General features: G+C 45.1%; 1 protein-coding gene across 2 annotated transcripts in view; it reads right to left on the reverse strand.

Moving 5' to 3' along the window:
- The window catches only part of DAPK2 (death associated protein kinase 2), a 156,436-nt gene that overhangs the window by 21,066 nt on the left and 108,297 nt on the right, over positions 1–27,073 (reverse strand). For both annotated transcript variants that reach the window (XM_049905644.1, XM_049905643.1), the window contains 5 exons: positions 20,547–20,676; positions 10,088–10,136; positions 9,290–9,316; positions 4,339–4,491; positions 2,835–2,880 (listed from right to left, as the gene is read on the reverse strand). In XM_049905644.1, coding sequence (XP_049761601.1) covers positions 2,835–2,880; positions 4,339–4,491; positions 9,290–9,316; positions 10,088–10,136; positions 20,547–20,676 — 405 coding nt within the window. The remainder of the gene's footprint in view (positions 1–2,834; positions 2,881–4,338; positions 4,492–9,289; positions 9,317–10,087; positions 10,137–20,546; positions 20,677–27,073) is intronic.

The following is a 27,073-nucleotide window of genomic DNA, read 5'->3' on the forward strand; positions in this document are numbered from 1 at the left end:
GGATCTGAACTTTAATATTAAGGTTGATATTTACAGCAAAACCTCACTATTTCTCCCAAGTACTGCATCTCAGAGTTGGCCATCCTGGGTTCCTGCTTCATCTAGGCTGACTTACTGTGGGTGATTCTGAGTAAGTCACTGCCCCTCCCTGGATCAATTTCCTCATCTGGTACATGGGAGTAATAATAATACCCACCTTTCTATCTCACAGAGTTCTTTTAAGGATCAAATGAGGCCACAGGCATATAGGGCTTGGTAAGTGAAAAGTCAATCCAAACGAAAGGCAGTATTATTTTCTCTGTTCATTTTAAACTCCTGCTTCTGCGGCAGGAAAGCACCAAGCTGACTTACTATCATCCCCAGTCCATTCAAGTATTACCCAAGCTCTGCAATCCGTGAGGTGCATAGGTGAGAAGTGGGGTGTGAGCAGATCCATCATCTCAAATCAATTATCAGGCATCTCCCCAGGGCCAGCATTCCTCCCTCTGGGGCAGGGTACGCTAGGGCTTTCCAGTCAGGGGTATCCATTCTCTAACTGCTTTAAAAGCTTGGCTGCCCTGCCAGCTCCCTCCCCAGAAAACCAGGTTGGTGAGGGGAAGTGCAGAATGAATTGTTAACTAGAACCTGCAGGATAAGTCTAGCTGGATGACCCAGCAGGGCACTTGAGAGCATGCTTATGCAAGCCATCCGGGATGCATTAATTCCTGGCTGGATTCTGGGGCTTCAGAACTTCAAGCCGGCCAGGACTTCCTCACTGCACGCTCTGTTGAGCAGCTCCGTCAGGGATTCACTGGCGTCCTGGTGGAACACGGAGCCCAGGCCATCTGTGTTCCCACTCTCCAGCTGGAAGCTGCCCACCAGATCCTGGATCCACTGTAGGTCTGCTGAGAGCTCCTGCCTTAGATCCTCAAACTGCGCCTGCAGACGGTCCAATTTCCTGCCCATGCTTCCAAGGCTGGACCCTGTAGCCCGGATGTCTTCGCGCAGGAGTTTCTTCAGGGACTCTACCTTGCGAAACTCGTACCTGAGCTGGGACAGGTGATGCCGGGTGTTCTCGCTTTCCTCTCGGTACCAGGCCTCCTTCTCATTGTAGATGGAGACCAAGGCCTCCACGTCGTCCTGGATGGTATCATGGGCCCCCGCCAGGGAGCGGCATCCCTGCTCCACCAGAGCCATGTCCTCTACCACGTGGGCAAAACGCTCGAAGTTGATGTAGGTGTTGTTGGGGGGCATGCTTGAGTGGCACTTGAGGGTGTACTCTCTCAGGCGCTTGGTCTTCCGCTGTTCAGGGGCTCTGATGTCTCCTTTCAACTGGTGGGCGTTCAGACAGAAGAACCAGAATGTTAGTCTGACACACGCTGCAGAAGCAAGCTCCAGGTGCAGGCGGAAGTGCATGCATCAGGTGGTGAGAAGAACCAGGTGGAAGTGGCACTGGGCGGGGTGCTGCCTGCATGCTCCCTTCAGGGCAGGGTGGTCCACGGCCATTAGAGGGGTCTCCACACGCATAGCATTTAATGGGCGCCCACACAGACAAGCAGGCTAGAGCAAGGGCCCCACAGGGATCGCCTCAGGGACTGGAGCACACAAGGCCACGGTTGGGAGAGGGGCCCCCTCCTCTAGCAACAGTCAGTTCCTTGGGCCTCTGCAATGGCATGCTGAGCAGGGAGGCAGCCCAAGACATCCCCCAGCTCTGTTGCTTTGGGCCAACCCCAGACCTGGAGGGCCCTGGCCTTCCCTGTCCTTCGAGAGGCAGATGAACCTGACCTTATCCCCGACCACCCAGCCCTCTCTCCCCTCCATCTTCCATGGCCTTCTAAAAAAAAAATTGCCATCTAGTCGATTCTGGCTCATGGCCACCCCATGTGTGCCACAGTAGAACTGTGCTCCACAGGGTTTTCAACAGCTGTGACCTTTCAGAAGCAGATAACCAGGGCTTTTTTCTGAGGCACCTCTGGAGGGACTTGCACTGCCTACCTTTCAGTTAGTAGCTGAGCGCTTAACGATTTGTGCCACCCAGGGATTCCCCAGGAGCCTCTACCCTTCTTATTTGCACCACTTACAAACTCACAGATCACCCTCTCCACCTTCTCATTTAACAAGTGAGGTGAACAGGAAGTTGGGTGACATCCCTGAAAGTCACAAAGCTAATCTGCCACCATAATGAGGCCAGAGTACTGATCTCCTGACTGTCACCCTCCCAAAGTACTTCTCCCTGTACCAGGCTGCAAGACCTTCTGAAAAGCCAGCAGCTCCATTACAAGGGGAGTTGGCAGGAATTCACCATTTTCCCCTCCCCCTTACAGAGGAAGTGGATCACCCTAACAAAATGGCTGCCTCTCTTCCCCACAAGGCCTCACCTCAGAGCCTGTTCCCTGAGGTTCTTGGGGACTGAGGAAGCGGGTGGCTAATTTGGGTGTCATCCTTTACTCAAAGCCCCGAAATCAGAAAGGAAGTGCCCTAGTTACAAAGCTGGGGTTTTTCATTGCCGTTGACCTGTCGCTACAATTGGGAGCCCCGATTTCTGCATTGGGAAGTAACGAATTTATGTCCCCCGGTAAAGAACACTTTACAAGCTGGCCTCAGAGCAAAAGAGTTTCAGCTGAGGTATGTGAAGGTTTCATCTCAGTCTATGAAATACAAACTGCAAGTAGCATAAACCTACTTGAACAAGCCCAGACCCTCAGGGGTTCCTGACTAGCTTTCACATCTGTTCCTAAGGGTCAGTGTATCAAGCAAAGGTCTCTCCATAGGCCCTCTGCATCTGGCCACCCTGCCAGCCCTGGCAACACAGCAGGGACCCACCTGCTCGCTGGAACTCATCCCCGAGCTCTTACCGTGATCCAGGGGTGTGTGAGAGCCTCTTGGATCGTGAGTCGTTTCCTGAAACAGGGATCAGAAAACAGTGATGACCCATGAGGACAAAAACTGGGAGCAGTCTGCAGTCTTAACTCTTCAGTCCTGCATTTGGGCATACTTTGACCACTGCCATCAGGCCAGCATAATGGGGGATGGAGAGACAGATGCGAGGCGGCTGCATTCCCTGCACTGAGAGGAAAAGGGCTTGAAGCAGACCCCTAGGAAGAGTTATCTGACATAAACCCTTACCTGCAGTCTCCAGGTAAAGGGCCCCTCACCTTCAGTCTCAAGGTTAAAGGGCCCCTCACCTTTAGTCTCAAGGTTAAGGGCCCCTCACCTTGTCTCAAGGTTAAAGGGTCCCTCACCTTCAGTCTCAAGGTTAAAGGGCCCCTTACCTTCAGTCTCAAGGTTAAAGGGCCCCTTATCTACAATCTCAAGGTTAGAGGGCTCCTCACCTTGAATCTCAAGGTTAAAGGGCCCCTTACCTACAGCCTCAAGGTTAAAGGGCCCCTTACCTACAGTCTCAAGGTTAAAGGGCCCCTCAACTTCAGTCTCAAGGTTAAAGGCCCCCTCACCTTCAATCTCAACATTAAAGGGCCCCTCACCTACAGTCTTAAGGTTAAAGGGCTTAAAGTCACACTATAAGAGTCATAAATGCTCTATTGAGCTTCCTTTCCCCCAGAATCCTCCAAAAGCCAGCTCTCCATTGCTAAACCTGTTTTCTGTTTGCCTCCCACTTCCATTCTCTGCCCTTTGCTGCTCTGTATTCAGGTAGCATGACCCTCACTAGCATTGCTCTTAGTCTGGAAAGTCAGGGCCCCTGTACTTTAGAGGAACCCACCCTGGCCCTCTCTGGAGTCTGGGTGACTAAGAGGACATGGCCTTCTAGGGTCTGTGAGGTGCCTTTCCCCTGCTCATCTAGGATATTCTCTAGGCACCTAACACCCTACAATTTCCTGCCCATCTCCTTCTCTGACTCCCACAGCCATGGGCTCCCTCTGGGGTCAGAAGAAGGGATCAGATTAGCAGGGTAGGATTAGCATAGCTCCCACTCTCTCACTGTGCTTGTACTGAGCTCACCTCCTCTCCTCCAAACTTGAATTGGCTTGAAAACTGTGCCAATTTACCTTTTCAATTTCTAGTACCAAGTCCCCTTGGGACAGACTGCACAAGGTAATGAGCACTAGAGAAACTCAGGGTGATTTACACACACACACACACACACATATATATATACGCACACATACAAACACACACGTGCACATGGTTATTTGCATTTCGGCAGAAGAAGAAAGCAGAAAGACTTGAGCAAACACAAGGAATGCCAAGTCTTGGCCAGTCCATGCTTCCCAGCACCTGCCCAGATTAGACACATGGTGACACCCCATGGCAAAGCGGGGCAGACTGACACTTCCTTGGGAAAGCAAAGGGACAGACAGACGATCAATGCCTTGTAACCAATGCCTTTCTCTGTCCTCTTACCGGGTCTCTTTAACCAGAAGCTTCCGAATGAAGTCCTTGGCCAGCTCACTAGTTTGGCTGAAGAATTCCTCGTCAAAGTCATAACTCACTGCTGTGATATTTGCCAGCGTTTCCTGCTTCGTGTCTCCCAGGAAAGGGGATGCTCCGCTTAGGCTGAGCACAATAGAGAAGGAATCACGTGACTGTGGGAAAGTGGTTGGAACGGGGGTGACGGACTTGGGGAACCCTGACCCATACTGTTGCATGGGAATGGGAGGCCCCAGCAACACAGCAGACCCACTCGGGTCAGCTGATGAGCAACCTTTTCAATTGAATCCAATTCAGTACAGTTTTATGGATCTCCTACTAAGAACTTGGCAGAGATAAACTGTCTTCAAGGGACTCAAAGGCTAGGAGAGAGAAACAAAGAAACACAGTTCTCTATAATCCCCTGCAGAACAAAGTAGAATACAATGGAAGGCCAAAGGACTGGGGGAGCACAGGAAAGAGGTAGTGCAGTGCAGACTTCAGGGTAGAGGTGATATTTGCGTCAGTTGCGTGCAGAAGAATAGAAAGGTTGTCAGCAGTAGGAGGAGGAGCTGGAAGAGTCCAGGCTAATGGAGCAGAATAAACAAAGCCCAGGAGGTGTGGAAACGGATGGGCCTTTAGGGACAGGCAGGGTCTGTAAGGCTCCCTTGCAGGGCTTGTCAAGGATGTGTCATACACAGTGACTCCTAAATCTACCATCTCCTGACTTGTATTCCAGTTGCCCATGAGATAACTCTACCTGGATGTCCCACTGTCCCAGAACTCACTGGGCCCAAACTTCCCACCATGCACTCCCCTGCCTTGATAAATGGCATCACTTCACAAACGCACCCTAGATAGAAACATGGGGTCACCTTTGACCCCTCCTTTCCTTCCCTCACCACATCTAACTGGCCAGCAAGTCTTGATGATCCCATTTACTGAATAGCTCTTGAATATCACCCCATCCCTGCTGCCACTTTCTTAGCATAACGACAGCAAGGTGCACTGGTGGCGGGGGGCAGGTATTTCAATCCTTGGTTTGAATCCCAGCTCACTAGCTCACTAGCTGTGTGAACCTAGGTAAGTTACTCAACTTCTCAGAGCTTCAGTTTCATCTGTCAAGTGAAGAAAGTAAAAGTCCCTACCTCACGTGAAGAATAAATGAGAGCAATAAGGTATATAAAATGTTTTGTGAATCCTGGCCCTTCTAAGAGCTATTATTGCTATTCTTAGATGTTACTGATGGCTGTTATTGTTAGAACACACAAAAAAACTTTCTTTGACTCCCCATTTTCTATAGAATCACATCTAAACTAAGCAAGGCATTCGAGGCCGTTAGAGGTAGCTCCGTATCACACACTCCATACATTTCAGCCACTGTTCGTTTCCTCACACTGTTCCTGAGACAATACAACCCTTCCCTCCCTCTCCACCCAGAGGATTAACATCATTCCTTACAGACCGGTTCAAATCTCTCTCTTGTTAAACCTTCCACAGCTACAGTGAAACCAGTGGCTCCCTCAACTTGGAGAACATAATTGTTGTTGTTGTTAGGTGCCATCGAGTTGGTTCCGATTCATAGCGACCCTATGCACAACAGAACAAAACACTGCCCGGTCCTGAGCCATCTTTACAATTGTTGTTATGCTTGAGCTCACTGTTGCAGCCACTGTGTCAATCCACCTCGTTGAGGGTCTTCCTCTTTTCCGCTGACCCTGTACTCTGCCAAGCATGAAGTCCTTCTCCAGGGACTGATCCCTCCTGGCAACATGTCCAGAGTATGTAAGATGCAGTCTCGCCATCCTTGCCTCTAAGGAGCATTCTGGTTGTACTTCTTCTAAGACAGATTTGTTCGTTCTTTTGGCAGTCCGTGGTATATTCAATATTCTTCGCCAACAACACAATTCAAAGGCGTCAATTCTTCTTCAGTCTTCCTTATTCATTGTCCAGCTTTCATATGCATATGATGCAATTGGAAATACCATGGCTTGGGTCAGGTGCACCTTAGTCTTCAAGGTGACATCTTTGCTTTTCAACACTTTAAAGAGGTCCTTTGCAGCAGATTTACCCAATGCAATGAGTCTTTTGATTTCTTGACTGTTGCTTCCATGGCTGTTGATTGGGGATCCAAGTAAAATGAAACCCTTGACAACTTCAATCTTTTCTCCGTTTATTATGATGTTGCTGACTGGTCCATTTGTGAGGATTTTTGTTTTCTTTATGTTGAGGTGCAATCCATACTGAAGGCTGTGGTCTTTGATCTTCATTAGTAAGTGTTTCAAGTTCTCTTCACTTTCAGCAAGCAAGGTTGTGTCATCTGCATAACGCAGGTTGTTAGTGAGTCTTCCTCCAATCCTGATGCCGCGTTCTTCTTTATGTAGTCCAGCTTCTCGGGTTATTTGCTCAGCATACAGATTGAATAAGTATGGTGAAAGAATACAACCCTGACGCACACCTTTCCTGACTTTAAACCAGTCAGTATCCCCTTGTTCAGTCCGAACAACCGCCTCTTGATCTATGTAAAGGTTCCTCATGAGCACAACTAAGTGTTCTGGAATTCCCATTCTTCGCAACATTATCCATAATTTGTTATGATCCACACAGTCAAATGCCTTTGCATAGTCAATAAAACACAGGTAAACATCCTTCTGGTATTCTCTGCTTTCAGCCAGTGAATGTAATTAACGTCATTGAATTGTACTTGTAAAAACGGTTGTAATGTTTTTCATATATATATTTCACCACAATAAAAATTAAAAAACAAAAAAAAATACTTCATCAGAAAGAAAAAAGAAACAAAAACAGTTGCTTCCTCATCTGTATCTCACGGAAGCGTGTTCGTACCTCCAGCATAGCTTGGTCCCCCTGCGTCAGAGTCAGCTGTGTGGGTGTCTCACCCACAGACAGGGAGCTCCAGGCAAGCAGGGTAGAATCTCCTTCACAGCAGTACCCCAAGCACGCGGCATAGTACGTGCCAGGGGGCGAGTACTCAACAAAGCTGTGTTGAATTCAAACGTAAGAAGACTGTGAGCCCTGTAGATGCTGGAATACCCTAATATTTCAATATGGGCACTAGAGTTCTGAAGAAATCAAGGTTTCAAGAGCCAATGTCTGCATATTTTCGGTCTGAGGTGGAACTATACAGATCAACGGTTTTCAGCTCTCTCTTTGCATCAAATTCAGTGGAAGCTTTTAAAAAATACTGAAGCTACAGAACAGAATTTCAAATTCTCATGGACTCTAGACTTTCTGGAGCCACAGAGGGTGGATGAACCCCTGAAACTATTGCTCTGAGATAATCTTTAAACCTTAAACCCAAAATATTCCCTGAGGTCTTCATAAAACCAAACAACAATTTAGCTTAACAAGTAAAAAATGTCTGCCTTGAGCATTATGCTCTTTTAAGAACTATTTATATGGGGACCAAATTGACAACAGCAACTTGAAAGACTAGATAGGAACCTTAGGGGGCAGTGAGTTGATGTTAATGGAGAGGAACAACTCAGAAAAGGAGGGTGAGAATGGTTACACAATTGGAAGAATGTAATCAGTGTCACTAAATGGTACATGTAGAAACTGTTGTACTGTGTATGTTTTGCTGTGTATATTCTCAACAACAACAAAGTAAATAAAATTTAGGAAAAAAAATACTGATGCTGGCCCCACGCATAGCAATTCTGATTTAATAGATCTGGGATGGGGCCTGGACTGTGGTAGTTATTAAAAGTGTTAACGTGCAGCCAAGAAGCCCTGGTGGCACAATAGTTAAGCATTTGGCTGCTAACCAAAAGGTTGGCAGTTCAAACCCAAGAGCTGCTCTGCAGGAGAAAAGACCCGGCCATCTGTTCTCATAAAGATTTCAGTCTAGGAAACCATATAAGGTGGTTCTCCTCTGACCTATAGAGTCGTTATGAATTGGAATTGACTCGACAGCACACAACAACAACAGCAAGCAATGGGCAGCCAGGGTTGAGACCCTCTGCCACAGCTCAGGGGGTCTACCACATGAGCGGTGCTTCCCAGTCCGAGAGCTGCCTGAGATAATCTTTAGACCTTAAACCCAAAATATCCCCTGAAGTCTTCTTAAAACCAGGGGTGTCATCTAATGCTTCCCTCAACTGTTGAGCACTGGCGCCTCCTATCCCTTTTGGCTGTGGGAAGCTCTTTACCCCAGCGTGCTAGGAAAATACCATTTTCCGTGTGTGCTGTGAGAAGAAAATGGTGAGGAAACCCCGAGGAACAAACAATTACTAACCCGCTGTATGCAGGCACTGGGGAATTAGCACATGTTGGCTAATTTAACCCTCTCAGCACACCAGTGGTGGGGAGTTTGTGATTCCTATTTTTCTGGTGAGAAAAACAGGCTCAGAGGTTAAATAAGTTGACAAGGCCACAGAGATGGAAAGTGACATTTGCCTGACTCCAACCCTAGGTATAATCCACTACACACTGGAGCTAAGCAGGAAATCCCTGCCGAAGTGACTTAATACTCCAAAGACTGAAAGGAGAGACTGGGGAAAAGGGAGAGGGGAGAGAAAGGAGGAGACAGAATGTGAGAGGAAGAAAAGGGGACCTGGAGAGATAGAGAAGGGGCAGGATCAGGGAGGCCACAGCCAGCTTCTGGCTGTCCCAAGGCTTCTAAGTGAAAACCGATATCCTCACAGTAAAGCTCAGTCTGGTCACAGTTGGAATGCTGGCTCAGCCTGCACAGGATGGAGGGCCAGAGGCTGCCCTCCTGGTTTCTGCATGACCTCAACCACAGAGACAAATGTATGAAATGGAGCTAAGAGCGCTTAGCCTCAGGTTTGCTGTGTGGATGTAACACAGCTGGCTCACAGTGGGTGCTCAGTAAGTCAGTTTGTCTGTCTGCCTGTCCATCTGCCTGCCCTTTCTCATTCCTCCCAGTTGCCCAGGTCTGAGCACTAGAATCAGGGATACTCACAGGATATAGGTGATGACACCGATGCTCCTGCAGAACAAAGCACAGTCAGATCAGCGGTAGCCAGGCTCCTCACATGGTTCTCAGAGAAGATGTCACTTGCTTCCTCCCTGGTGGCCCCTGGATGCTGTCTCAAGCCCCAAGCCCCTCTTCATCCCAGTCTTCCTCAGCAGCCTGGGCCATGTTTGGAGTCATCAAGCTCTGGACATTGAGTCAGAGGCCACAGTTGCTGGCTCTATGATACAGGCAATTCCCTTGTCATCTCTGAGCCTCTGTCTCCTCACAGAATCAGGATAACAATAACTACCTCACAGGACTGCTGGCAGGATTTTACAAAGCCAAGCAATGAAGGTGCTCGGCAAGCTGTAAAGCACCATTCAAACAAAAGAGTCCATCTGTACAGGGGACCAGTCACTGCAGTACCCCCAGGCCCAACACATTGCCTGGAACTAACAAGAAGCTCTCAGTGAACACCTGGTAGACTGATGGAATGAGCCAGGGTTACTATCACGGCCGTGGCAGGCTCTGCTGGGGATGCTACCCCTTGGCCTCTCCACTGCCCTTGCCCCTCCATCTCTCCACTGCTGGCAAAGCTCAGGCCCAGCCATGTTCTAACTGGCCTCAGGTCCAGGCCTACCTGCCTCCAGCTGCCAAGACTGCAGGTGCACACAGCCAAAGCAGCCAGTGGCCCTGAAAGATGAGTCTGGAGAAAGGGGTTTCATGAGCAAGGGGGCTGTCTCCTGGAGACATTCTGCCCTTGGACCACAGAGACCAGGGGCCAGGGTGGGCTGCACAACTTACCACATGTCAGCCTCCAGCCCCAGGGGCTCATAGTTCACGATTTCTGGAGCTGAAAGAAGCCATATTGAAGAATTAATAGGAGTGTGAAAATGGGAAGAGATGTCTGTAAGGGAATTGGGTGCCAAATGCCTCCATCCTAAATTCCCACTAAGGAAAATCAGAGCAGTGGGTAAAGATGTTCTAGGCCTAAGAATTCTGAGGAAGGAGTTGCCTTTTATCCCAGTAGAAAGCTTTTACAAACAGGCCTTGATACTAAGGAAGAGCAAAAGTACACAGGAAGACCAGAGAAGGGAAGAAGAGGAGTGGAGAGGAAGGTGCAAGGAGAAATGGGGGTCTAGTGGCAAGGCCTGCTTCAGAATTCTCTGGTGGAAACCAGTCAAGTCAATGGTAGAAGGCTATGGAGAACAACAGAAGGCAGGGAGGAAATCCACATTCCCTGAGTCTAGTAAGAAAGAGGACATCTCCTACCTGAGGAGTGTGAGGACATAACTGGAGCCACTGAGGGGTTGAGCTTGAGGTGCCTGAGAAGCATCCAGAGGGAGATGTCCAGGGGGCAGCTGGGGTATTGGTTGACTCAGCCAAAGCTATCAAAATTTTATTTTTCAGAGCTATCAAATATGGACTTATCAACATACCAGTGGAACCAGGAGCTATGCAAATGATGTGGAAACTGGGAGAGGGTAGAGCTTAGGAGAGAAGATTCCACCGGAGAGAAGACTACAGCTGCCCAGACATCAAGGGAGATAAGCACTGGAAGATAAGTGCCCAGAGAGTGCCCAGGGCATGGGAAGTGGAGATACGAGTGTAGATGATCCTTTTTAAAAGCCTGGTGATGAAATAGAGAGAAAGAGCGGGCAGTAGCTAGAGAAGAAACCAGGACTGAGCCTGTTCAATTGCTAACAGAAAAGGCGGAGAGCAGTAAAGACCGAGTCTGTCCATCTAAAACAATATCAAAGCCATTGCATCTACAAGGTGTGCCTGCCATCCCATCTTTCTGCCTCCCCCTGTGTCATGATACAGGGAATCACCATCCTGGCTTTGCTTGGTTTTTAGGTTTATAAAATGGTGTCATACTGTATGGTCTACTATCACTTGCTTTTTACCCTCAACATTACGTATCTAATGTTCATCCATTGTTTTTCATTTTCACCATAATTTTTTAGGCATTTGCCTCTTAGTGACCATTTGGGTGTTTTCCATTTCTTTTTTTTTAAGTATTGAAGTAATGGAGCCCTGGTGGCACGGTGGTTAAGAGCTACGGCTGCTAACCAAAAGGTAGGCAGTTTAAATCCTCAAGTTGCTTCTTGGAAATTCTATGTGGGCAGTTCTACTCTGTCCTATAGGGTCACTTTGAGTCAGAATAAAACTCTGGGTTTTATTGGGACAATATGACTATGAACTTTTTTGTACATGTCTCCTGATGCACTTGTGAAAGACCTTCTTTAGGACAGTGATATTCAAAGTGTGGTCTGCAGACCACTAGTCCACAGGCTGTCGCTGGTCCAGATAAGGTAGGCACAGAAATTGAGAGGGAGTATTTAGAAACTCTTGTAGCAATTTGTCATTGCTGGGACATTCAAACATGATCATTTTTCTAGGAGTTTATTTTTATTTTATCATACTGATGTCGTAGTCCAGGGCAGATTGGAAATAAAAAAATGAAAAAAAGAAGTCTTTCACCACAGAGAGTTTGAGAAGCTAGGAGTAGAACTGCTGCATTGTAAGGGTTTGCTAATGTTCAATTTTACTTAAAAAAAAAAAAAAGGCCAAATTGTTTTCTAGAGTGTTAGTACAAATTTACACTCCCACAAGTAATGAATGAGAGTTCCTTTTTAATCACATCCTGATCAATACTTGGTACTGTCAAATTTTTTAATTTTGCCAAAGTAGTAGTTACAAAATGCTATCTCATTGTGATGTTTATTTATATTTCCCAGATTACTAATGAGCTTAAGCATCTTTTCATATGCCCATTGATGATTTATGTTGCCTTTATTATAAAATGCCTGCTCATGTTTTACGCCCACTTCTCCACTGGGTTGGTTTTCTTTTCTTTTTGTTGATTTGTAATAGCTCTTTATATATTCTGGATTTTAATCCTTTGTCAGTTATACATAAACCCAAAACCCAGTGCCGTCAAGTCTATTCCGACTCATAGCAACCCTATGTACTTATAGCTGATGTATAACTATCAGTTATACATAGTACAAATATATTCTCCCAGATTTGGAATTGCTTTTTATTTTCATTTGTTTGTTTTTTTGACAGTCAGATGCTTTTAATAATAATGTAGCCAATTTTTTCAATCTTTTCTAGGGTGGTTAGCATTTTGAGGTTGTGTTTAAGAAATTCTAACCTACTCTGAAATCATTAAAATGCTCTATTTTATTCTAAAAGTTTTAAGGTTTTGTCTTTCTCATTTAAGTCTTTCCACCTGGAAATTATTTTTGTGTATGGAAGAATTAGGGATATCTTTTCTTTTTTTATTTTTCCACATAAATTTCTGGTTGTCCCAGCATCATTTATTGAACAGTTTGTCCTTTCTTGAGTGATTTGCAATGCCACATCCAGTAAATATCAGATCTCTAAAACGTGTGGATTTTCTGGGGGCCTTTCTAATTTTTCCACTGGTCCATTTATTTATTCCCACTGTAATTTTATAAGAAGTCTTGATATTGGGTAGGGCAGGCCTTCCATCTAAGTCTTCTTCAAAAGAATCTTGACTATTCTGGGGCCTTTGTTATCCCATACATTTATTTGAGAGTCAGTCTCATCAAAGTCCTAGAGAGGCTGAGGTGGAATTTTGATGGGAATTGCTTTGGCTCCATAGTTCAACTGGAGAGAAATGAATGAGTCTTCCCATCCATGAACATGGATATCTCTCTCCTTTAATATCTGTCAACAAAGTTTTACAACTTTCTCTGCACAAGTCTAGCATACTTTTTGTTAGATTTATTCTTAGGTGGCTTTTTTCCCACCAGCTTTATCAAAACATAATTGACATACAATAAAATCCACTCATTTAAGTGTAGAATTCAATGAACTTTAGTATATTTGCCTAGTTGTACTAACCATCACCACAGTAAAATGTTAGGACATTTCAATCACCCTAAAAGAAAACTTGAGGCACAGTATTTTATTGTAAATGGAACTTTTTTTAAATTACTTTTTTTTCTGGCTGGAGTGTAGAAATACAGTTGCTTTTTGTTTGCCACTGTGCTAACGTCTCATTAAATATAATAATTTGTAAATGTTTTTGTTTTCTATATAGAAATTTACCTCTTCTGTAAATAATACAGAGTTGTTTTGTCCTTTTAATTTTTTTTATTACCTTGATTTTTCTCTCTTTTCAAGCTGGGACCTCCAGTACAATGTTGAACAGAAGTGAGTGATAATGGGCACTACTGTCTTGTTTCTGATTGTAAAGAGATTGCTCCTAACATTTCATTACTAAGGATGCTGTTTTGTGTAGGTTTTTGGAGGATACTTTTTACTAAGTTATGAAAGTTCCTTTCTATTCTTAGTTTGTAGAAAACTTTTTAAATTAAAAAAATGTGTGCGTCTCATCAAATAATCTTTTTTTCTTTTAATCTGCTACTTGGCCAATTAGTTTATAGACTGTCTAATGTAAAGCCACTCTTACAATCATGGAACAAATCCAACTTGATTATGCTTTATTACCCTTTGTTCCCGTTATCTCTTTTTACATAATGAACTACCCAAAGGAAAGCTGCCGGTACCTTAAAGTTTGGGTACATTTGAGGAAGAAGGGATGTGGTGCCAACCTCTCAATGAGAAAAGTGTGAAAGAATTTGTGGCTATCTTGAATTTGCCACACCTTCTTATACAGCACTGAATTTAGTTCACTAATAATGGTTTAGACTTTTTGCATATATGTTCATAAGTGAGACTGGCTTATAATTTTACTTTCTTGTATTATCCCTGTATGGTTTACATATCAAAATTACATAGTTCTCATAAAGCATGGAGGGGTGAAACAGGTTGTGTATGTACCTCAGCAAATAAAAAGGAATCAGTGAAAAAAAAATTATATAGTTCTCGTACTTACTCATTGCTGGTGGGAATGTAAAATGGTACAGCCACTTTGGAAATCGATTTGGTGCTTCCTTAAAAAACTAGAAATAGAACTACCATACGATCCATCAATCCCACTCCTTGGAATATATCCTATACAAATAAGAGCCTTTACACGAACAGATATATGCACACCCATGTTCACTGCTGCACTGTTTACAACAGCAAAAAGATGGAAGCAACCAAGGTGCCCATCAATGGATGAATGGATAAATAAATTATGGTATATTCACACAATGGAATACTACGCATTGATAAAGAACAAGGATGAATCCATGAAACATTTCGTAACATCGAGAAATTTGGAAGACATGCTGAGTGAAATTAGTCAGTTGCAAAAGGACAAATATTGTGTAAGACCACTATGATAATAACTGGAGAAATAGTTTAAACAGAGAAGAAAATATTCTTTGATGGTTACGAGAGGGGGAGGGAAGGAGGGAGGGAGAGGGGTTTTCAATAATTAGATAGTAAAACCAAAACCAAACCCGTTGCCGTCGAGTCGATTCCGACTCATAGCGACCCTATAGGACAGAGTAGAACTGCCCCATACGGTTTCCTAGGAGCACCTGGTAGATTCAGCCATAGCTCTTAACCACTATGCTACCAGGGTTCCCAATTAGATAGTAGATAAGTTTTATTTTAGGTGAAGGGAACGACAACAAACAATACAGGAGAGGTGAGCACAACGGGACTAAATTAAAAGCAAAGAAGTTTCCTGAATAAACTGAATGCTTCAAAGGCCAGCGTAGCAGGGGCGGGGGTTTGGGAACCATGGTTTCAGGGGACATCTAAGTCAATTGGCATAATAAAATCTATTAAGAAAACATTCTGCATCCCACTTGGAGAGTGGCTCCTGGGGTCTTAAATGCTAGCAAGTGGCCATCTAAGATGCATCAATTGGTCTTAATCCACCTGGAGCAAGGAAGAATAAAGAACACCAAAGACACAAGGTAATTATGAGCCCAAGAGACAGAAAGGACCACATAAACCATAGACTACATCAGCCTGAGACCAGAAGAACTAGATGGTGTCCGGCTACAACCAATGACTGCCCTGACAGGGAACACAACAGAGAACCTCTGAGAGAGCAGGAGAGCAGTGGGATGCAGACCCCGAATTCTCATAAAAAGACCAGACTTAATGGTCAGACTGGGATTAGAAGGGCCCTGGAGGTCGTGGTCCCCAGACCTTATGTTAGTCCAAGACAGGAACCATTCCCAAAGCCAACTAATCAGACAGGGATTGGACTGGAATATGGGATGGAAAATGACACTGGTGAGGAACGAGCTTCTCGGATCAAGCAGACACATGAGATTATGCTGGCATCTCCTGTCTGGAGGGGAGATGAGAGGGCAGCCAGAAGCTGCCCAAATGGACACAAGGAGAGAGAGTGGACGGAAGGAGTATGCTGTTTTATTAGGGGGAGAGCAATTAGGAGTATACAGCAAGGTGTATATAAATTTTTGTATGAGAGACTGACTTGATTTGTAAATTTTCACTTAAAGCACAATAAAAATTAATTTAAAAAATTATATAGTTCTCAGATAATAGCTGGGAGATAGTGCCTCTTTTTTTTTTTTTTTTTTTTTTTTACATTCTCTGCAAGACAAAATAATATTGATATGATACTGGGATATTTCCTGTATCTGAAAATTGATATAGCATTGGAATAAGCTCTTAAGGTTTCTAGAGCTTGCTTTTAAAACCACTGGGGCCTAATTTTCCTTTGTGGGAAAAAAATTTTTTTTAATTGTACTTTAGATGAAAGTTTACAGAGCAAATTCGTTTCTCATGAAACAACTGATACCTGTATTATTTTGTGACATTGGTTGCCAATCCCACAACATGTCAACACTCTCCCCTTCTCAACCTTGGTTTCTCATTACCAGCTTTCCTGTCCCCTCCTGCCTTCTCGTCCTTGCCCCTGGGCTGGTGTGCCCATTTGGTCTTGTATAGTTTTATGGGTCTGTCTAATCTTTGGCTGAAGGGTCAACTTCAGGGGTGACTTCAGCACTGAGCTAAAATGGTATCCGGGGGCCATACTCTTGGGGTTTCTCCAGTCTCTCTCAGACCAGTAATCCTGGTCTTTTTGTGTGTTTATGAGTTAGAATAGTGTTATACAATTTTCTCCAGCTCTGTGTGAGACCCTCTATTGTGATCCCTGTCAGAGCAGTTGGTGATGGTAGCTGGGCACCATCTAGTTGTGTTGGACTCAGTCTGGTGGAGGCTGTGGTACTGGTGGTCCATTAGTCCCTTGGACTATATCCTTGTGTCTTTGGTTTTCTTCATTCTTCCTTGCCCTAGAAGAGGTGGGAGACCAGTGGAGTATCTCAGATGGCTGGTCACAAGATTTTAAGACCCCAGGTGCTACTCACCAAAGTAGGATGTAGACCATTTTCTCTATACATTATGTTATATCAATAGAGCTAGATATTCCCCAAGACCATGGTCCCCAGCCCTCAGTCCAGTAATTCGGTCCCTCAGGGACTCTGGACATGTCTATGGAGCTTCCATGATCTTGCCTTTGTCAAGCTGTGCTGGCTTCCCCAGTGTTGTATACTATCTGACCCTTCACCAAAGTTACCACTTATCTATTGTCTATTTAGTGTTTTTCCACCCCTACCCTTCCCCTCCCTCGGAACCATGAAAGATCATTTCTTTTTGTGTGTAAACCTTTTCACAAGTTTTTATAGTAGTGGTCTCATGCAATATTTGTCCTTTTGTGATTAACGTTTCACTCAGCATAATGTCCTCAGTATTCATCCATGTTGTGAGATGTTTCACAGATTCATCATTGTTCTTCATTGTTGCATAGTATTCCATGGTGTGTATGTACCATAGTTTGTTTATCCATTCATCTGTTGATGGGCACTTAGGTTGGTTCCATCTTTTTGCTAGTGTGAACACTGGTGCGATGAACATGGGTGTGCACATGTCTAATCATGTGACGGCTCTTATTTGTCTAGGATATATTTCTAGGAGCAGGATTGCTGGATCATATGGTATTTCTATTTCTAGCTTTTTAAGTAAGCGTCATATTTTTTTCCAAAATGGTTGTACTATTTTGCATTGTGGGAATATTTTTTAACTACTGATATAATTAATGACTATTCTTGATTTGCTTTTGACAAGTTATAGAAATTTGTCCTTTTTGCCTAAATTTTCAAATTCCTTAGAATGAAATTGTGCAAAGTATTCTATTATAGTTATAATTTCTGCTATATTAGTAGTTTTATGTCTGTTTTTATTTCTAATTCTTTTTATGTGTCCCCCACCACTACCATTCAATATCACCAGAAATTTGCTATTGTATTTGTTTTTCTTTTTTTTTTTAGAAGCCAACTTTTGATTTGGTCGATCCTCTCCATTGTGTCCTAGTAAAATTTCAATTCCTATCTTTGTCATATTTATTCTATTTTCTTTGGGTCTATTCAACTGTTATTTTTCTGATTTCTTAAGTTAGATGCTTAGCTTATTAATTGTAAGGCTTTCTTCTTTTCCAATGAAAGTAATTAAGGTTATAAATTTTCTTTTAAGTAACACTTTCACTACATTCCACAAGCTTTCTAAGTTCTAAGCACTTTTTTACTTTCCATTATGATTTCTTCCAAACGTTATTTAGAAGCACGTTTTCTCATTTCTAAGTGTACAAGGATTAACTATCTTTTCATGTTTTTGTCAGAAATGTGGTGAGTGTGATACTAATTTATTGAAATTAATTGGGATTTCCTTTATGAGAAGTACATGGTTATTTCTGTAAATGTTATACAAGATCTTAACAAGCTAATTTTTAAGTGTACCATCCTATATATGTCAATTAAACTAAATTTGTTAGCTGTGTTATTTAAATCTTTTATTTTACTACTTTTGTTGCTTGATTTATTATAACTGAGGTAAGTGTGTTTAAATCTTCCACTATAATGGTGAATTTTTCACTTCCTCTATGCAATTCAGTCAATTTTGCTGTATTTCTTTTTATGCATTTTATTAGGTACATCTAAGTTTATAATTGTTATGACTTCTTGGTGAACTGAATTTTTCTGTTTATATACACACACCCTCTATCTTTAAAAATGCTTTTTGCTTTAACATCTATTTTTTCTACCTCAGCTTTCTTTTAGTTAATATTTGCCTGGTGTATGTTTTTACAGTCTTATTTACAGTCATTGCATAGCCTTATGTTTTAGATGTCCATATCAATGTCACCTGTTGCCGTCGAGTCAATTCCAACTCATGGTGACTCTGTGTATGTCAGAGTTGAACTGCACTCCATAGGGTTTTCAATGGTTGTAATCTTACAGTAGATTGCCAGGCCTTTCTTCAGCAGCACTGCTGGGTGGATTCAAACCTGCAACCTTTCAGTTAGCAGCCAAGCACAAACAATTTGTGCCACCCAGGGAACCTTGTCTATATAGATATTTAAAAATCCAATTTACAACCTCTATCTTTAACTGAATCTACCAGCCACTCCTTGGAAACCCTATGGGGCAGTTCTGCTCTGTCCTATAGGGTCGCTATGAGTTGGAATCGACTTGACAGCAATGGGTTTTTGGGTTTTTATATATATTTACAATGCATATAAACACAATGTGTATATAATTAAAATAGATACAAATGGACTGCATATTCCAGTTAAAGAGGAAAAACAAAACAAAAAAAACAAACCCTGAGCAGCCTGAGTTCTTAACTACTGCACAGGACCCCTGATGGTACAGTGGTTAAGAGCTACGGCTGCTAACCAAAAGGTCAGCAGTTCAAATCCACCAAGCACTCCTTGGAGACCCTATGGGGCATTTCTTCTGTGGCCTATAAACCCACTGCCATTGAGTTGATTCTGACTCATAGCAACCCTATAGGACAGAGTAGAACTGCCCCATAGGGTTTCCAAGGAGCACCTGGCAGATTCAAACTGCTGACCTTTTGGTTAGCAGCCATAGCACTTAACCACTATGCCACCAGGGTTTCCACATATGGTGGCTATAAGTCAGAATCAACTTGAAGGCAACAGGTTTGGGGGGTGTGTGTGTGTGTATATATATACACATACACATATTTTTTTCTCTCTCTCCCTCTCCATATATATGCGTGTGTGTGCGTGCGTGTGTGCATGTGTGCGTGTGTGTGTGTGTGTGTATCCCAAACCCAAAACCCATTGCCACCAAGTCAACTGCAACTCATAGTGAACCTATAGGACAGAGTAGAACTGCCCCATAGGGTTTCCAAGGCTGTAATCTTTACGGAAGCAGACTGCCCCATCCTTCTCCTGCGGAACAACTGGTAGGTTCAAACCACTGATCTTTCGATTAACAGTGGAGCGCTTTAACCACTGTCCCACCAGTGTTTTTATTTGCTCTTTTTTCTGTTTTTCTTCTCTTTTCTTGTCTTTTAAAATTAGTTTCTTTACTGTTTTTCCCAACTTCTATTTTTTAATGGTTCCTCTTGAAACTATCCTATTGATTTCTAACAAATTCTAACTTAAATCAACATTTTCATCCACTTTTAACAATTCAAGAACCTTGAACACTAGTTTTAAACACTTGCTCTGATCTAACATTATTGTCTTCAGTTTTTAATTCTGCCTTTTTTAACCACACCATTAAAGCCTCTTCTTCATCATCACCCTTTTAGACAGAAAATGTTTATATATTTTTTTTTAATGTTTACTGATTTACTTGCTCACTAGTCCTTCTGGTATTGAGACCTCTCATGTGAGCTCATTTCCCTTAATCCAGAAGTACACCTTTTAGAAATTTCGTTAGTGAAAGTCTGTTGGTCATAAACTATGATTTATTGTTTTGTTTTTTTGTTGTTGTTCTTCGTTTTGTTTTGTTTTGGCTGAATTTTTGCCCTCTTCTGGAAAGATAAATATTCTGGGTACATAAGTCTCACCCCCCAGGATTTTGAGGAGACCATACCCTCCCTACATCTCCAGGACCATTCCAACTGCCAAAGGCGAGTGGGTGGATCCGGCATCTGGTAGATGACTTCCTTTTTCCTCTTCAGAAAATAAAAGAAGGTTGAATTTATGGGAATGGAGAGGGCGAGGTGATTTTAAATCTTCAAAATAAGCTCATATACAAGTAGCAGGTGGAGCCAGCCTGAGGCGCTTTAATTCCGCAGAGGCCTCTAGGCCCCACCTGGCCACCTTCCGGCCTGCTGGCCCCTGAGAGCCAGCACCTGGACCCTCACACGGATCCCTCACAGAGCATTTCCTTCCCTACCCTTTAAGTTCCTATGGGGTGTCCCAGGGCATCACCTCCAAGCCCAGAGGCCATACCCCAGACAAAGGGTTTGTTCCCAGGAGTTCTCTGGCTTTTGATCCCAGACTCTCAGCTGGAAGACAAACAGGCCTAAAGCTCACCAACAAATTCCGGCGTCCCAAAAATGCTCTTAAACTCAACTCCGTCTTCTATTTCATGAGCCAGGCCAAAGTCAATCAGCTTGATGTGTGGAATGGGAATATCCTTGTCTAACAACATAATGTTTTCTGGCTGGAGAACAAAAACAAAAGGAAGAAAGGAAGGAAGAAAAGAAAAGACAGTAATTAAAACCCCGTTTTGTATTTTTGCTCTGTGGTTTGGGGTGGGGTTTGGTGTTGTTTTTTTTTTTTTTAGGTGACTAAAACAGCATAAGCCCTTTTCTTGTTTTTATATCCTTGGTCTCCCCCTGTGCTTCCCAAAACAGGCACAGTGCCAAGGACAAGGCCTGGGTTTTACCAAACCTGCTGCTGACAGCAGAACTGGAGACTTTGGCTTTAATTCTCTTTCTATCTCTGAATGGCAGATCAGTTTCCTGCAGTGCCTCTGTTTTCCCATCTGTCAAATGAGGCTGATGAGATACTTGTAGCATTTCCTATAAATAAAACCACTGTCTGATGTAAGTGTGCTGCAGGCCGGGGTGATGCAGCTTAGTCGAGTTCACACTTACTGATCTTGGTCTTCCTGACCACCCCTTTCCCGTCTAATTGGCTTCCTGTTGACAGCATTCCCCTCCTCTAGACTAACTGTATGACCCACACTTCTCTGTGTCTAACTAATTTGACCCTCAGCAGGACATAGAAAAAAATGCACCTGGTTTTCAAGGAAATATCAGTTTCCCAGGCTATTTCCAGCCCAGCGAACAGCTGCTGGGTATGACACAGTGATGTGGGTGTGTTGAGGGGCAGCCCTGCCCTAGGCTGTAACCAAGGCTCCTGAGCCCCATCCTTCTTACTCCCACCCACCTACCCACTCACTCTGAGTAGGAGGTAGGTGAGCAGGTCCATCTACTTCACCCTCTTTTCCCCCACTTCCCACCATGATTGTCCTAGACCCCATTCAAAACATACATCTACACAAATTTGTGACACTATTTTCCGAGGTTGAGGCAAACATCCAGAGTATCTTACTGTGTGTGACTCTTACCCCAAAGCCACTTAGATAGTACGTCCTTAGTCTGGAGTCCCTTACTAAGCTATTAAGCTGAACTATAAAACTTTCTGAGTTCTGTCCCAAGAGTGGGTATTTTGGGTGACAAGAAAACATGGGACCCCACAATGTGATGCTACTTCACACCCACTAGGATGGCTGTAATCAAAGAGACAGAAATAACTGGTATTGGCAAGGATGTGGAGAAACTGGAACTCTCTTATTTTTTAATGATGTAACAGTGGTACAGCCACTTGGGAAAACAGGGTGCCCATTCCTCAGAGGGTTAAACAGGGAGTTACCATGTGATCTAACGATTCCACTCCTAGGTATATACCCAAGAGAAATAAAAACATACATTCACACAAAAACTTGTATGCAAATGTTCATAGCAATATTATTCATAATAGCCAAACAGTGGAAACAACCCAAATGTCTACCAACTCGTGAATAAACAAAGGCAATATGGTATATCCATACAACGGAATATTATTCTGCCATAAAAAGGAATGAAGTACTGATACATGCTGTCATAAGGATGAACCTTGAAAACATTATACTAACTGAAAGAAGCTAGTTACAAAAGGCCACATACTGCATAATCCCATTTACATGAAATGTCCAGAATAGGCAAATCCATAGAAACAGTAATTAGTGGTTGCCTAGGGCTGGGAGGATGGGGAATGACTGCTAATGAGTCCAGTGTTTCTTTTTAGGGGGATGAAAATGTTCTAAAATTGTAGTGTTGGTTGAACAACTCTGTAAAATAATCACTTTAATCGGGTGAATTGTATGGTATATGTATTGTATCTCCATAAAGTTTTTTAAAAAAAATAAACAAAGACATGTTTTAGAAGTTGAATGTCCCTCTTTCTCAAAGCATTGAAGAGTTTCTCACCTCTGTGCCTTTGCTCACACCACTTGCCCAATCTCTGCCCACCAAAATCCTGTGATGGTTGTCCTAGTACTTGTTGTTGATGATGTTGTTAGCTCCATGTGTCAGCCTAGCTCAATCCACCTTGTCCCTGAAGCCTTTCTTCACCTGCCCTGAGCCCCACCCCCCACCAGAAGTGAACCCTCCTTCCCCCAAGTCCATTTGCACTTGTCCAGGTCTTTCTTGTTGTGACATTTGTCATGCTCTGCCTTGGCCATCAGTCCTTTGCTGTCTTTGTCCCAGCTCCCAGCCAGAGCCTCCGCTGGAGGGAGGCCTCAGGTCTTTGCATCCTGGCCCTGCAGAGCCAAGCAGAGGCTGGCTCCTTGAAGGTGGCAGCCACCATTCGCTGAACTGATTCCGAATCTGGAGTGAAGACTCACCTTAGATGCCCCCACCCCAAACTTCCAGGCTCTCTGAAGTCCCCGTGACCTCATCACACAGCAGCTGGAAACTTTCACTCAGAACTGGCTAAGGTCCCCCTTTTTTATTTCCTTCTGCATTTTTTAAGTCTGTTTATTCTTCTTCCTTTCTGGGGAGTTCTCGCAACCTTATTTGGAAAATGTGTCAAAGTACTTTCCCAAGGCAGAGTAGATTCTTAGGCTCAGCAGAAAGGGTGAGGAGCAAGGACAGGGGGAGGTGAGGAGACAGGACCCAGGCAGGTGGCTAACTCCAGTGCCTCTGGCCTAGTCCCCCCAGCAGCTGCCCATAGGTCCAAGCACCCCTGCGATGAGTTGCACTTGCCCACCACCCACCACCTCCCCGGAAGGTGGCTTGTCCTCCCTCCGTTCCACACACACCCCTCAGGCCACCTTGCTAGGGACTTTGCTCCTCCAGAGGAAAGGCCCAAGGCTTCTTCCCTGGGGCCTAGGGACCCGAGAACAGGCCTTCCTGCACATCACAGTGTGCCCAGGACCCAGGCCACCACCATGCAACACATGCTGAATGGGGGTGGGAGCCACAGAGGACAGAGGTGGACACATTGGACCTGGTGATCCCCAGGGTACAGGGCAGCAGGGATAAGGGGTGGGGGAGGAGTGAGAAGCTCACTGCCTCACACCCTCTCACCTCTGGACCCACAGTCCAGAGAAATGACTTCTCCATTGCCTTGTGAGAAGCTGAGGGCAAGGCCAGGCTTTCTCACCTTAGTTCTGTCTGTCCCCAGATTCATCCCAAGATGGTGACTTCTCCCCTGCTTGGCACACACTCCCTGTACTCCATCTGTCCGATTCCTAGTTAATACCTATTCATATTTTAGTAGAGATAGTACTTCCTCCTGAAGGTCTTCCCTGACCCCTCCCCACAACTCCCAGGTTCCCAAAACACCCAGCACTTTTCCCTATTGCAGTGCTTCTTATACTCTGGAGCTTGTCGGTTTAAGTATCTGTCTCCCCCAACTGGACTGTGAACTTCCGAGTATTTTGTTCCTATCATTTCCCCAGAGCCTGGCAGAGAGCCTGGCACCCTCAGGGGCTCAATTAATGTTCCAAGTGAAGACAGGTACCATTTATTAAGCCCCTATAATGTACAGGGAAACCCTGGTGGCTGGTGGTGTAGTGGTTAAGTGCTATGGCTGCTAACCTAAAGGTCAGCAGTTTGAATTCTCCAGGTGTTCCTTGGAAACTCTACGGGGCAGTTCTACTCTGTCCTATAGGGTTGCTATGAGTCGTAATCGACTCGGCAGCAATGAGTTTTGGTATAATGTGCAGGGCCCATTGCTAACCAAGCACGTGACATACTTTATACCTCATATACGTACTCTCTCAGCTTCCTTATGTGGTGGGTGTTGCTGCTCCCATTTTTCAGAAAAAGAAACTGTGATTGAAATATTAGGGACTTTTAACCTTTATCTGTTGGACTCCAAAGCCTGTGCCCCTAACCACTGGACTAAATGATCCCCTCCCCTGCTTCTAAAGGGCCTTGTGAGTCTATCCCTGGGAAAGTGGGAATGCCATGTGAGCCTGGCAGCCCAGGGCCACCTCAAGCCCTGCTGTTTTCCTCCTCTGGCATCTTCTTCAGCGGTGTGGGGGACAGGAAGGGGCAAAGGAGAGAACTTGCCCCCTGGCATGAGTCCAAGGGGGCACCAAATCAGGTGTGGAATGACATTCTGAGGTGCCACAAATATGGAAGGCGCCTGAGGCAGCTGGAGAAGAGGGGGAAAGGCGTTTCTGTAGAGACTGTAAGGAACCTCAGGCCCCCACAGCCCAGTTCCTCATTTCAGATTGGAAAACTGGAGCCCTGACAAGGAGGAAACCCAAGGTGGGTCGTGATAAATGGGGATGCGGCCTGGGGGTTTCGGCCAGGAGGCATAGGTCAGGACCTGGGTTCCTGCCCCTGTCTTGCTGCTCACTTGCCGTGCCATTCGGAGCAGAGGCCCCTGCAGGCTCAGACCTGCCCAAGGCTGTGGCCAGACCAGGAGTACACAGAACCCTGTCACCAGGGCTCCCTGACACCAAACGACGTTTCCTGCGTTCTCCCCAAGCTACTAATATCTGGTCCAGATGGCCAGTGGTTCCAGGCTGACCAGGGGATTCAGACCCCTTTTCTGCAGCTTCCCTGCTTTCAGAAAGACTTCCTTCTCACTATTCCAACCTCCACTAGTAGCTGATGATACCCAGGGGGCAGAGCAGGAACTAACATCTGCCACCTGTTAACCAAGCCAAGCAACATGCTAGCGCTCTGTGTGTACACCACATAGTCCTCCAGGCCAACCTGAGGGGTACTGTTCTCATCCCTATTTCACACATGAGGAAACCGAGGCTCAGACGTGCCTAAGGTCCAACAGCTCAAAATGGCAAGTCAGGGTGGACTCCCTGGGCAGTTCAGCCCCTGTTATCTCCATCACGTCACTGAGCCTGGTTAAACATCTTCGGTGGACCCGCTGATCAGAGGAAAAAGCCTGATGCCCTAGTCTAACGTTTGAAGACTTTGAGCTTTGCTCCAGACAACACAAGCTGCCTTTCCAGCCTCCCTGTGCATCCCTGCCTGCACCTGCCCTCCACCCCCTCAGGACAGGTATTTCCACCCCAGAATGATGTCTCATTTCCACTCTTTGTTTTGCCTGTTCTCTTGCCCAGAAGGCCTTTCCTACTCCTCCACACACTTTCAAAGCCCCGGCGCCGGCTCCTCCCCATGCGGTGTCCTTTCACTCCCTTACTCTTTAATGAAGCTTTCCCTGACCTTTGCTCTAAGCACCAGAGCACTGACAACGCTAACTTCTGGTCCTAATCTGTAGGCTTTCTCTCACATTGTGACGCAGCTTTCCGGGAAAACTCAGATCTAGAGGTCGGTTTTGAGCTTCCTGGCATCCCCTATAATATCCTGCATGACCCATTAACTTTGCTAAAATGAATTGGAAAGAACTGGAAGGATTCTGCAGGGGTGGGGACCAGCCAGGAAGCCCCTTCCCTTGAGCCTGTGTTCCTTCCCTTTCTGGCCCTTGGAGGCCTTTCACCACCACTAGGGGCGCCAGAGCGCACTTCTCGCTGTAAACCAAAACCCAAACCCATTGCTGTTGAGTCGATTCGGACTTGTAGCGATCCTATACCACAGAGTAGAACTGCCCCATAGAGGTTCCAAGGAGTGCCTGGTGGATTCAAACTGCCAGCCGTTTGGTTAGCAGCTGACCTCTTAACCACTGTGCCACCAGGGTTTCCTCCCTCTATGGAGCTGCTATAAAAAACAAAGAAGCAAACCCGTTGCCATCGAGTCAATTCCAACTCCTAGCGACCCTAGAGGACAAAGTAGAACTGCCCCACACAGTTACAAGGAGTGCCTGGTGGATTCCAATTGCTGACCTTTTGGTTAGCAGCCACAGTTCTTAACCACTAGCCACCAGGGTTTCCAGAGCTGCTATAAAGCAGAGTAAGGAGACCTGGTACCGCAGCGGTTAAAGTGCTCAGCTGCCAACCAAAAGGTCCCCGGTTTAAACCCACCAGCCGCTCCAGGGGAGAAAGATGTGGCAGTTTGTTTCCATAAATCACAGCCTTGGAAACCCTAAAGGGCAGCTCTACTCTGTCCTATAGGGTCACCGTTGAGTCAGAATTGACTCGATGGCAGTGGGTCTGGTTTTTTGGTTTTATATAGTGGGGTCAGGAAGGGTCTGGAAGGGTAGCCTGAGATGCCAGTAAGGCAGCAGTTCCCCAGAGGTTTTGCCTAAGGTTCTCTGCTTCCCCCTTTCCCATGAGGGCAGGGTAGTGATAGAGAGCCCAGGCCTGGGTACTGGGAAACTCCAGTTCAAGGCTGTGTGAGCTTAAGCAGGCTACTTCCTCTCTCTGGGCCTCAGCACCCCCCACCCCACCAACTATAAAATAGACACTGGTGACACCCGAAGCCCCTTCGAGCTCTAGGCTCTGTGATTGTAAGGTGGCATGACCTCTCAAGCTAGCTGGACAAATTCCCACTGCTCTGGGCCCCAAGAGAGGATGTGCAGAGGTTCAAGCCCCCTGTCCCAGCACAGGAAAGAAGAAGGAGGCTGCTGGCCACAGGCGGCTGGGCCCAAGCCAGTCTGCCCTCTGGGGTAGTATGATCCTATCCACACGCCCCTGCTCC

The sequence above is a fragment of the Elephas maximus genome, chromosome 13 (assembly GCF_024166365.1).
Source record: "Elephas maximus indicus isolate mEleMax1 chromosome 13, mEleMax1 primary haplotype, whole genome shotgun sequence".
NCBI classification, from domain to species: domain Eukaryota; kingdom Metazoa; phylum Chordata; class Mammalia; order Proboscidea; family Elephantidae; genus Elephas; species Elephas maximus.